Below are 13,159 nucleotides of genomic sequence, written 5' to 3' on the forward strand. Positions count from 1 at the left end.
ATGCCTTCCTGACAAAGAGGGAAAGGAGGACCTGTTTCCTGGAATCTCATTTCATCTCATTGGGAAGCAGCTTCTAAATGGCAACAAAAATGAAAGGCAGAATACTGTAACAGTCCTGGTATTTCTTGGGTACTGCAGTAGCCGTAACAAGTATTAATACGGGATAATGCTAGTCTGCATGACAGTGATTGGCTTTTCCATTGTCATTTCTTTCTTCCTGAATTTCAATCTCATTTTAGTCTGCCTATCACATAACCAAAATGCTAGCACTCTAGTATGGCTATTGGTTTTTTATTATTTTTATTTTTCAGCTGGACTATCTACTGTAGAAACTTAGACAGTTCCCATTAGTAACCAAACACTTTACAGTTCTAAGATTTTTATCCACACTCCTACACAAAAAGAAAACCCATTAACACTCTTCTAATGTTAAAAAATTAGTTATTATATAGAGTAAAAGACATTACCTCACTCCAGATATGGACTCGCAGAATCACAAAGTATCTGAGTTAACACAGGAAAGCTGTAAGCTGGACTGAGCCTCCCGGATCTCTGGCTGCACTCTGACTGAATCATCTTCAGCCTGTAACACAGTTGGAGGTGGCTGTCTGGCTGTCTCAGGTTAAATCTACCAATCTATTTCAAACATGAATCTATGGACTCTGATATCTGAATGCCATTTTCCTGGTTCAGATCCGTTCAAGACATGTAGAAATGCAGGTCAACTGTTACTTAATACATTTTTGGTGGCCTGTGTGCCCAACAATTCACAGGCATAACTTTGAATACCGTGCTGCAGTCAATACTCATACCTCCTTTTTAGTCTGAAGAGTCCGCGGATGAAACAGTCCACAAGACGTTCAGTGCTGAATAAATGCAGTTATAGAAAAGGAACGTGAACTTGGATTCATCTTTTACCAATAATAGATTGGTTTTATGAAAAAGAGCATTCTGTACCTGTTCTCCCTCATAAACACTTGTTATCAAACAGAACTTTTTATTTCCTTCCACAATTACACTTGTATCAATTGTGAAGAATTTAATCAGCAGAGTTACTTTCTGATCCTTTTATCTCCTGCTGGAAAATGATGAAGAGTGTCATTATTTCTCTATTATGTCTGTTTTTGAAAAGGCTACAGCCTGATTAGCATGTCTATCCATTTCGAAAACTACCAGTGACGGTTCCACTCTAACAAGTGCTTTATTTCAAGTCACCCAGCGACATGCCTGCCAAAAAAGACAAACTGTATCACTTCAACAGATTCTTTCCTGAAAGAGGAATCAGATCGGAGATACACTCCCAATCTACTTTACTATTTGGATTAACAATCTTTAGCTTCAGCCCAATCTACTTTACTATTTGGATTAACAATCTTTGGCTTCAGCCTTATACTGCAGCAAGCAGACCCCGGGTATCAGTACAAAAACCAGTTGAGCACTGCTGAACAGAGCTGAGCCCACCACCATTTTGTCCCACTCAACCAAAGCCCGGAACATTCTGTCTTATCTGACTGGCCCAGCCCGAGGACTACCCAAGAAGCCGTGGTGACCCTACACAAAACCATCACACTGCATTACCACAACAGCCGCTCCACATCCAAGCCCCGCATACACCAAACCGCTACAAAGTACGTAAAGTTCAAGGAGTAAAGATAATAGGGAAAGGATGGCTTTCGAGACGGACAAGCACCTAGCAGCTGAGGGCACTACAGGCCCCGTCGAGCTCAGCGCGGCGCTGACGGCAGCGGAGGAGCTAAGAAAGGGCGGGTTTCTCCTCAAGAAAAGGGCGGGTTTTCGCTCAGGCGGCGGCTGGCGGCCCTCCGCTGCCCTCCCCTCCCGCGTCGTTCAGTCAGGGCGGCTCCGCGGCCGGCCGGCCCGCCCAGAGACCCTGCCCTGGCAGCTGGCCCGTCGGGAGGAAGAAGAGGAGGAGGAAGAGGAAGAGCCGTCGGCCTTCTCCGCCCGCCTTCCCGCGAACGCCGGCGAAGGGAGGGGGAAGCTGTGAGGCGGCGCCGCTCCCGCCCAGGCGCGCGAGCACGGCCCCTCGCCCGCCTCCCGACCAGAGCGGGGCTGTAGCAGGGATCCCTCCCCTCCCCTCCTCGCCTCGGGGCCATGTCTGAGGAAGGAGCCGCCAAACTGCGCCTCAAGCCCAGGAAGGCGCCGCCGCCCTGCAACCGGGAGCCCAGCCCTGGCCGGGAGTTCCCCCGACCGCTTCAGTGAGTCCGGGGCGGGTGAGGGAATGGCCGCCTCAGCACCCCTCCCCCCTCCTTCCGCTTTCCCGCCGGGGCCCGGGCGGCCGCTGGAGGCCGGAGGGCCTCGCCTGAGGCGGTGAGAGGGGTCGGGCGGGACGCGCTGTTGCCGGTGTCAGTCGCGTCAGAGAAGGGAGAGCTCAGCCCTCCGTCGGCCCCCGTGCCGTAGAGCTGCGGCTGGGTCTTCGCAGTCACGCTTCTAGCACGTTGCTGGTGTGTTAAAGGCTGCTTCGTAAAACACCGCCTGTCGCGCCTTTAAAAAAAACCGAGAAGCCGGCTGCAAAATAAAGCGCAGGGGGCCCTGTGCCTTCTGTGTGTTCTTTGGGACAGAGTAGCACCGGTGAGGACGGGGCCCGTGAGAAATGTTAACGTATGAAAATTAAGTTTTCTTTCTTCAGAATAAGGCTCGCAGGAGACCAGAAATAATGCCTGGTTTTTTCCAGCCCTCGAGCAAGGGAGGGTTGAAGAAAGGCGGGGTGAAGAGGCAGCGAGTGGTTTGGTTCTTGTTTGAGCCCGTTGGGGCGAGCAAGCCCACCGTCAGCTGTGCCCCCTCCAAAAAGGGGCTTTGAAAGGCTGATCGCTCCGCTTTTCAAGGGCTTGTAAGACTTGTCTCTGATTTCTTCTCAGTGCAGCATCATGCCTGGACAGTGACCTAAGAAAACGCATCATTAAGAAGCAGGAACGCTGGAAGTAGTATTCTGACATTAACAATCCATCCTTATCTTGAAATTGTCTTTATACAGCATTACTAGTATAAAAACCTTTGAATTTATAGTTACTTTATAGTTAAACCTTCCTAATGCCTACCTAGGATGCATTAGATCAAGTTACATAGAAGAATTATTAGTTATTTCAAATGGCAGTATGGGATCGGCCAAGCATACATGGGAACCAATGCAATTGTCATCCTGCGTGCAAACACTTGAACGATTTCTGTGCTCATCAGGTGTCAAGTTTGGTATCTGAGATGAAAAAACAGTGGCTACACTTAACTGTTTCACTTGGAAGTGAAGACAGTAATAAATACACCTGTTACAAGTAGAAAGCAAAGCTTTTAGACATTCTTTAAAAAAAAAAATTGATAATTTTCTTCATCGTTGTATGAGTTATCCAAGTCACGGCAAGCTATAAAAATGAGTTTACGGGCTAAATAATGTCTCTGTATTCCAGAAAAATCTTGTCATAGGCTAGATGAACGGTCCCTTGGTGAACAAATAATATTATAAACAGCTAAATCTTTTTTCCTCCATGGGCCATCGTGCCTGTCTTATAAACTAAAAAAAAATCTGCATTTGTATACTTGTGCCTACAAAGGCTTTTTACGTACCTCTGTGTAGTTTGATCATGGCAAAGCTGTCATATTATTCTTGGTTTAGCAGACATAGTGCTACTTGATCAAAAGAAAATAGTAAATAGGTGGAGTTTTATGTTGTAAAAATTGAAAAGTTATACACATTTTCAATCATAAAATCCCTACCTTGTGCTTAGCCATTTAGAAAAGGAAAGAGGTCACCACGCTTAGCCATTGAATTGGGCTGAAAGAGGTTGGCGCACTGTCAGCTACTGGAAGTTAATTTTAAAACTTGTGCTTTGATAAATCACAGTTAAAGATAGCTATGTTATTTGAAGCATCAGCTTTACAGGAGGGGTAAATCAAATTAAGAGGCAAACATAGCAATACAGCTTCCCTCTCTCCCACCCTCAAACTACTGGACTGTCTCTGTCTTTACAGGACAGTGACTGACAGATGTTCCTGGTTTGAAAAAGAAGACTTAAATGAGTGTGAAAAAACATGGATTTTGTTACTGAACACCATCAGTCAAGATTTACAATGCACAAACTGGCAAACAGTGCCCAGTTTTCCAGAGTTCTTCGGAAAGGTAGTGTGCTGTATCCTTGTTGTTTGCACTTTGTGCACTGCTTAGAGTAGGGACAGTCTGAACGAGGACATTAACAGGAATAGCTTTTAAATAGATTATGGTTTTGAGCTCTTTAGTCTCTACATATAGTTGTGTGACTTTGCATTGTGTGGCAGGTAGCGTAAAGATGACTATTGGGGTCTTTTTTTGCAGCATGGCAAATTCTTTACAAGATTTTGCTGGAAAGAGGTAACCTGTGTAAGTATACTAACTGCTCATAAGCACTAGCATCTCCCTAACTGAATGAAACTGGAAAAGGCAAACGTTAACTGAGAGGTTAATTACGCAGAAACAACCATTACATTGCTCTGACAGTATCAGGCAATAACACAAAAAACACAGTCCTTCTAAAGTAGAAATTTTTTTCCTGAACAGCAGCAGGTTGTTGTTTTCATCCTTGGTCTCTGTGGAACATATTAAAAAAGTACCCTGTTGTATCAATTTAGAAATGTTGAGGGAAGACACATATTGCATAAACTCCAGGAAGTTCTTGATTGCTTTACAAGCACTGGAGATGGATGTAAATAAAATGTTCTTTTCTTCAATGTAGTTTAGCCTTCTCAGTATTTGTAATATGTTCAGCCTTGGTTTTATGTATTGATAGAACTGCACTTGTTTGAAGTCACTGTGTGTGTGTGTGTGTCATAGAGTTCTGAGGAAGAGAGTCTACAAAAACAAGAAGTCTTTACAATTGGAAAGAAAGACTTTCAGTGGGTATCATTCCCATCTTTTTGCAAAGAAAAACATCTAAAACCAAAGGATCTTAGCTCCCATCAGCTAACACAGAGCCAGATCGACCACTTATATAAAGGACAGGGCAAAGCAGATAAACTGAGTTTACCTTCTACAGCTGAGAACACATGCTGTGTAACTATTACAGATCAAGCCAAAAATATGGTTGGGGAGGACGCAAAAGGTATTTCAAAACTGGATGCAAGTCCTAAATCATGTAAACTCAGTCAACACGGAAGTTCTACACACCACTTGACATTGTCGCAAAGCTCTCCGAAAGCTTTTAGCTTTCAACAGCACTGCAGAGGAACTGTACAGAACAGCAGGGAAAACAGAAAAGAAAATAATAGGGAAGAGCTTCAAATACAAACACATCAAGGGAATATTTCATTTGGTGAGGCCAGATACGTGTCTGCAGAAAAGTCACCGCCTCTTGTGAGTATACCTGGAACTGAAAGCTGCAAGGAGAAGATGGAAAATCAGAGTGAAGGATCTTCAACTCTTGACAGTTGTCCAATGTGTCTGATTAATTTTAGTGGAACGTAAGTATTTTTATTTTTTTTAATAACTTCACAGTATACAAACCCCAAAATGGTTCTGGATGCTTTCTCTATATACAAAGTCATGAAAATAGACAAAACTTCTACCGTGAAGTACTTCTTAACTGTCAGAATTACCTACTTCTAATTCAGTTTACAAGTTCACAATTACTAGATTATACTGCTTCAAAGAGAAAGCTAAGTTTGAGGTCTCTGGTAAACCTTGCTAGTATATGCAGAATGGAGATTTTTAAATACTTGAGTATGATAAGACTTTTTTTGAGATATTTGTATCATAATCTAAAAACCATTCCAGTGCAGCATTCTTGATAGTTAAAACCTAACTTTAGAACTAGATGGATTAATCTCCTACCTGTCACTTTGTCTTCAAGATCTAGACTTCACTGTTACACCGTATTGCTACCTGTTCAGCAAGTATCTGGATGCCTTTGGCTAAGCAACTGTACTCTTAATTTTGTATTTAGCTTTCAAGGTCTAGGCAAGATGTAAGGAAGCAGATTTTTCTTATGCAAGCTCTGATTAGTACAACTAAATGAGACTTCAGTCCTCTGTTGCTGTCAGGCTACCTTTATTAAAAAAATCCTCCCTTCCAGCAATTAAGTATCTACTCTACGATAAGAATTACATTGTCTCTTGAAATTACACTGTTTAATAGTATTTAAACTGTCATAGTTGCTGAAAACATGCTTTTCAACAGATCCTCTACCACTGTAAGATGTATTGGCTGCAATTGTTTTTTCTTTCTTTTGGAGGCTGAACAAGGAGACAAAAGGATGGCTTCATTAATATTTATAGAATTGTGGTCATTATATCAAGAGAGATAGGCAGAAACTTATTTCAGGTTTTCATATTCAGTTGTGTGCTACTGGTAACCCTGTGCTGATTAGGATTAGTTTCATTTTTTATAGAAGCCACTTTACAAAATTTTTTGTAATATGGGTGCATCACAATCACAAAAATAGCCTTCCAAAAAAGGAAACTGAAAGCAGACGTGAGAAAGCATCCTTCCTGTATCAGAAATCTCATTTCCTGTATCCTCAAGTTGGATGGGTAATAAGGTAATGGTTTTCTATCTTGTATCAATAGCCTAATGGTTCCAAGGATAGCATTACTTGTCCCGAGTATATGGAATGTGAGCAGTCTTCCAGTAAATGACATTATCAGACTATCTAGCAGCAGGTAATAGCAACTACAAGAGTTTGTGGCAGATTGAAATGCTTCTAAGCATAGGAATGACTTGCCCATTAGAGCTATTAGAACAGTTCTGCAATTGTTTAGGTGAAGAATAGTGGAAATAAAAGGATTTGACTTTGTTTCTCACTGAACAAATTCTCTGTATTTGCAGACTGTCACAATTGGATATTGATGGCCATCTTGCCAGGTGCTTGTCTGAAAGTGCAGATGATGTAATGTGGTAAATCCTGAAGAATGAAGAGCAAAGGAACAAGGCCAAGGATGAACCTTTCTCAAAGGAAAAGGAAAAATGTGTCAAGGAAGCACAGCCTCGTCTCAGACTTGCTTAAGGATCACAAACCAGTAACTCAATAGAAGGTCAAGCGCTACCTGCCTGTTTGGGGTCTTTTTATTTTAAATCCTCTCAAATGCATGTAAAGTACTTCTAGTTCTGAAAATGGTGCTATAGGATATCCCAGAGACCCCTGGGGAAATCCATCTTGGTACTTCTGGAATCTGGGTACTTCTGGGAAAAAAAAAAAAAGTACTATTGTAAATCCCTGAAGAACCTGTTTTGTCTGATGCACCACAGTTCTGAATTTCTAAGTGTAGAAGAAAGCAGCTGAACAAAAGATAACTGTTACTTAATCTAATGCAAATGTTTACTGACTTCTTTTTTTCCTAAACAGGTAATCTGTGAAAATAAGCTTAATTAAAAAGCCATTTAAGCTTAGTACTTTTCATTATTTTAATATCTAAGTAAGAACTTCTATGATTGTACAGTTGAGTCTGTGAGTATATATGTTAAAAGAAAACACAACCCAGACCAAATAAAGGGTGTGAGGGTTTTTTATCTTTCTGAAGGAACACAGCTAAATTCATAGCGTAGGTTTCTATGTCAGTATCTACTTGATTAATATGACTAGTCTAAACCAATTAGGCTCCCAAACAAACACTTCTCCTTCCCGTTTCACGATACTGAAATGCAAAGCAAGATTTAATATAGTCAGTCAGCCAAACCAGCTCCTTTTTGAATCAGTTCCACCCGCCCCACCCCCCTTAGAAACCATCAATGTTTGAGAATAAAGAACACCTGAGAGTTTGTTTTGGCTAGAAGGTATTCAGAAGACTCATCTACTGTTTTGGTAACTTCTTAATAGTAGCAGGTAAACAATTTGTAAGCTTGAGAAAATCAGCCTTTTCCGTGAGTGACAATAAATGACATTTAGTGGTAGTTTAGTAACAACAAATGGAAGGTATGAAATAAACTGGAGTAGGTTGTTCATTTCTCCCAGGTACAGTTAATTGTTTACTGAACAGGGTATCTTATTCATGCAGTACACCGTGTCTCCAGTCACAGCCTTACAATTCAAATTCATTTCTTGTCAAAGGGCCATATGCAAGAGTAGTACAAGTGTGCCTGTTTCAGCTACTTTGATCACAACTGCCTTCACGTACAGTGAAGAAGAGCGCAATTCAGATTAACAAACTTCAGGAGCTGAATGTTTTTCCATCCCAACAAACCTGTGCCCTGGACCTCAAAAACATACACAGTTCAGGTGCAATCCAAAGATACAGAATAAACACAGAATACAGTATCAAAATACAGGAAGAATCCTATAGATTTAATTTACAATGGGGTCTCTTTAAAAAGTGCAAGTTGGACATGGCTCAGTTTACTGATAAATAATAACAGTCTATTAACTTTTTCATTAAAGTCTTTAATAGATGTGCAAGAATATAAATGATCTTAGCTGTTATGGATTAGTATACCATCTTCTGCACAATTAAAACTGGTCAGCAAAGATCCCAACTAATTAATTATACAAAACTACAAGAACATATTTACTGTTTTACAATCATTAAATTAGCTAGAATTTTCATTTACTATTTCAAATAAGACAACTATATATCATTACCAGATCCATTTGTAATATATTAGGATTTTTTTTTCCAAACCACACATTTAATTACATCCTTCATTTTCTTTTATTTATAAAACAAGTACTTTATATAAAAAATTTCCCCTTCATCATGAACAGAACATTATTCAAACACTTGCACACGAGCAACCAAACTTGTATCCAGCAAACTATTTGGCAACACAGCAACATTGTAAATGCCTGTAAATTTTTAAATAAAGTCAAGTAGTCTTTACAATGTTTGTTTAGCAAATGTGTCTTTCTGTTCTTCCTTCCCTCCCTCCCAAAATGTTCTGAAACCTAGAAAAAAGGTTAAAAAAACCCCAACTCACATTTCTAATATTTCCACTTTAAAGTCCTATGCCCTGGCATGTCAAAGGACAGCTTAATCTGTCATACTTCCATTCATGAGCTGCCTGCAGTCACTCTGATAACTATCGATTAGTTTTATTATCAGGGGAGTTGAACACACTGAAAGAAAAATTATTCAGGGTAAATAAAGTAATTGCCAGGGAGAAGGGAAGAAAGGAATAATTTAAAAATGTCAGATTACATTTAAAAGGTAAATGTTTCTTTTAGTAAAGTATCTAAAGTCCAGGCATTTGAGGCAAGTATTTCTTACTGGTTAAATTACTTAGTGCTGATTAAAACACATTTTGCTTAATATGAAAAGCTACAGTCCAACAGAGAGAAACCCACAACTTAAATCTGAATGGGATTAATATAACTAAATAACCACAGGTCTGCATAAGTGCGGCTAATGAAGGGATACAAAATGCACATTATTAATCAATGATGAATTGAAAATTTTAAACAATGTTTTGGCAGTCTTGTCCTAGCACCTCATGAGTTGGATGTGAATCCGAAAGATGTCATGTTCAGCACCTAATGCAATGCTGTACCCTGAGAAAACCATATGTTAATGTAAAGAAAGTGAAAGTGTTGCAATATATCCTGCATTTTACACCAAAATAGGTGAGATGTCATGGCACAGGGTTTCTCTTTTTTAAAATTTTTTCTTCCCTCCCCCCCCCCCCCCCCCCCCGCCCCCATCTCTACAACCCACACAATGTAGTTGAACCAAAATCTAGCAAAAAGAAATACTGCCTCTGCTGTTGTTACTTACAGAGGCAGGTAAAACTTCACAGCACCTGAAGTTTCAGATAGCAATGGACACTAATCCTAAAATGTAGCGACATGAGCTTTTCTAAGCTGATAAATTGTTAACCTTTTTTTGATGTAAATATACCCTTTGCCTGCCCTCCCACTCCCCCCAGTTTCCACAAGAAGGGATTTGATAGTTATCTTTTGCTTTATCCAATTTCTTAGGTATTAATTTTTCTTCCATTGAAAAAATTTACTACTTTGATGCAAATCATTTTACCAAAACATCCCATTCTCTTGTGTAGAATGATTAGTTATTAATATACACTGAGTAACTGAAAGCAGTTTATCGTAAGTAGGAGGTGTGCTTTATCAGGAAAGTATATTTTATATTATGGTTATTCTAGATTTACTATTTAAACTTTAAGGCTATGCTTTATTATGCTTTTGCTCTATTTCTGAATATTTGTATTGTTGATAAAAATACTTTTCAAAAGTCTAATATACAACACAACATCATTGTAGGTGTAGGCACTGCTTTAAGTATTTTCAGAAATCCTTTCTGTGCAAATTTAGGTTTTTTCAATCTATAAATTTTGGTAAATTTAGAGTTTAAGACAACAGATTTTGAAATTGATCCTGCAAATTCTAATTTGGAATTAATATTGCTGAGTCACTCTGCATTTCAAATTCGATAAAGATGCAAATGAACATTAGGCTGCAGCTGTGAACTATACGTTTCATATGTAAATGGTTACTTAATATTAACAAGCAGAACTTACCAGGTTTAAGAATGTTCCAAATATGTAATAATTCTTCAATGCAGTTTATCCATTTAGGCACTTAAATCTTGTACCCAAATTTATGTTTTGATTGCTAATAAAACACAACTCCTTTTAAATATATCTGAGACGTTTAGACAGGTACCACTTGTGAAAAAAGGCATCAAAAATAAGCTTCAACACCACCGTAATATATTTTATTCTTCAGGATGTTACACTGTAATATTCTTCAATTGGTAGCTCATTGCATCAAAAGTTTGTAGAAAGTGTGTGGATCTCAAAGTTTTTCAGAATCTCCTTTTCCAGGGATGCAATGAACGTTTCAATCCTTCATGAAACAGGCACAAATTGCAAAGTCCTTCATTAATGAAGCCAGTTGTGTCAGCGCCCAGAACTTAAGAATCACTAAGTGGCAGAAGACACCCACTAAAATCATTATTCTCTTCTTTGATTTTCAGCAGCAATTTTTTTTTTTTTTTAAATCATTGGTCTCCATCCAAAATCTTACAGTTCCCCAGCCTCGCATGCATATACTGTAGTTAAGGATAAATTTAAAGGTCATTCACATTGTCCACAACGAAGATGTCATTCCTTCATACTGTTTCTTCTGTTGACAGCAACAATGGGTTAATATATTCAAATCCTTCAAATTCTGACTGATCTATTCGCTTTATTATATCTCTGAAAAACAAATAAGAGCATTGATTTAGTTTTATCAATTGCAAATGCTATTTTTGTTGCCATACTTTTTTTCATATAACAACAAAATACCTTACAGCAATGTATGTATATGAAGTTGTACAGAAGCAATAAACTGAAAAAAAATAAGTCTCTGAACATACAAATACCTAACACTAATATTTTATGCCAATATCTAAAGCAATGTAACTGGAAATTCTGAAACATCTGATAAAAAGTTTCTCCTGCCCTCCCAGTTAGGTGGCATGCATACCTATAGGGCCCCCAAAAAAGCATGTAATAACGTGACTGTTGTTTTACAATACCAGTTTACAAATAAGAAACATATTTTGCTGTCAGCAAGAGCTGCTACTATTATATTTAAGATAAATAGTACAGTAGAGTCAAGCACAAAGCTAATACTTTTAAAAAAAAATACATATTGTATGCACACAAAATCCAAGGAAAGACTTATACATTGATGTATATGAAAGAGAGATATTTTCTTTTAAGATGTGATGTTCATAAAACTTCCCGCTATAGGTGCGGATACACTTGGTATTTGTCATTTTTTCGTCAAGTAGAACCTGTAAAGCACAAATATGCCTTGCAATTCTTTGGTATCATACAAACAGTAACTGAAGCACTTCACGCTTTGGTTTCCATTCAGCTATTCACTTCAGATATGCTGGACTCTTTAGAAAGAGAGAATCGGTTGTGAGCTATGGAGCTATGATATATAGGTAACACTTTTATAAAATTCAAGCTCGAGTGCCTAGGTACACAAATATCTACAATGAAATATCCAAATACATAATTACTTGAGGATTAACACCTGCTACCCAAGAATGCAGTAAGAGAGAGACCCTGTAACAGTGAATTCATTGCCACTGGAGTAGACTCAATGGATTGCTAGTTACAGTGTTCATTTTCACCATCACAAATTTAATCAACCTTAACATTTACTTGTACAAAGAAAAATTCCCTGACCAACTAGCTAATCCTGGGGGTGACCTAGGATCAGCAGGCACTTTATGAAAGAGGCTTTGAAACAGTATTGTCTTTCTTTCAGAGCAGTTTAGCTTTGTTGGGTAGCAACAAAGAAGAGGGAAAAACTAATAGAAGCCCATAGGCTGGAATGTGACAATCTTGCGCCTTTAATTACGAAAGCCTTTGGATAGCATGCAACAGCCTCTGCTTGCCAACGTGGCATCCCACTACATGCAGTACTTCAGACAGTATCTAAGAAAGTAGAAATCATAAATCCATTATTAAAATCCCATTTCCAAAAGCAATACTTTAGCATCAGCTTTATTAAACATCTGATTAGACCCAAAAATTCATTCTAGAACACCATCAATCAGTGGCTCTACAGATTTCAGTTAGAAACTGTAAAGAATGCAAAGTACTAGAAATTTAAGAGATAGGTTTTCTTCAAACAGGAAGCCAGGGAACAGGACAAAAGGCTGAATACATTTGGAAAAGAATGCATTACAGTCTTCAGAGGACATCAAGTCAGATAAAGAAAAACAAACATACATATGAAATGTACTGGGAAAATTTAAGCGTATAATATGCAAGCAAATCTTTGCTGCTCTCTCACAGCAAAGCTCACCTAAAAATCCTACCTGCACAGATTTCAGGATTCTGAGTCTTAGATTTTTAATAAACCCCAAATCTCTTTTGATTCATTTTATTTTTGTATCAAAAGTCTAAATAAGCAGCAGAAAGTTTCATTGTATTTTTTACAGAATAGCACAAAAATTTCAAAAGAAAACATGCACCACTATGCTCCTTAATAAGAAACAGAATTTTGAAGTTCTTTAAAAGGTGTATCCTAAGATCCATTTGGCATTAGTGTCACACACTCAAGCTCTGAAAGAAAAATATACCTTGGAAAAAAAAGAAAAAAGAGTGGAACCCCGCCCAAACTGTTGCATTCCTCAGCAATTAGATAAGACGATTCTTAGACTGATATCATTTGGCCCACCCTCCCCCCTTAGCTCGGATAATACATTTATCATCAGACATATGCTAAATGCT

At 38.8% G+C, this 13,159-nt stretch overlaps 2 protein-coding genes across 5 annotated transcripts in view; one reads left to right on the forward strand and one right to left on the reverse strand.

The window, feature by feature from the left end:
* Positions 1 to 1,221: 1,221 nt before the first annotated feature.
* On the forward strand, positions 1,222 to 7,363 carry FAAP20 (FA core complex associated protein 20). 2 transcript variants are annotated; one of them, XM_049811547.1, is made up of 5 exons: positions 1,222 to 2,213; positions 3,979 to 4,126; positions 4,319 to 4,363; positions 4,814 to 5,439; positions 6,803 to 7,363. In XM_049811547.1, the coding sequence occupies exons 1-5, from the start codon at positions 2,110 to 2,112 to the stop codon at positions 6,873 to 6,875; spliced, it is 996 nt and encodes a 331-aa protein (XP_049667504.1). In that variant the 5' UTR covers positions 1,222 to 2,109; the 3' UTR covers positions 6,876 to 7,363. The 2 variants fall into 2 exon arrangements, with proteins under 2 accessions (XP_049667504.1, XP_049667512.1); XM_049811555.1 differs by lacking the exon at positions 4,319 to 4,363 and having other exon boundaries at positions 1,223 to 2,213.
* A 2,231-nt stretch (positions 7,364 to 9,594) lies between these two features.
* PRKCZ (protein kinase C zeta) overlaps positions 9,595 to 13,159 on the reverse strand; it is a 69,290-nt gene continuing 65,725 nt past the window's right edge. For all 3 annotated transcript variants that reach the window (XM_049811690.1, XM_049811680.1, XM_049811700.1), the window contains one exon: positions 9,595 to 11,119. In XM_049811690.1, the coding sequence (XP_049667647.1) occupies positions 11,032 to 11,119 (88 nt within the window). In that variant the 3' untranslated portion in view covers positions 9,595 to 11,031. The remainder of the gene's footprint in view (positions 11,120 to 13,159) is intronic.

This window comes from Accipiter gentilis, chromosome 1 (assembly GCF_929443795.1).
Source record: "Accipiter gentilis chromosome 1, bAccGen1.1, whole genome shotgun sequence".
NCBI lineage: Eukaryota > Metazoa > Chordata > Aves > Accipitriformes > Accipitridae > Astur > Astur gentilis.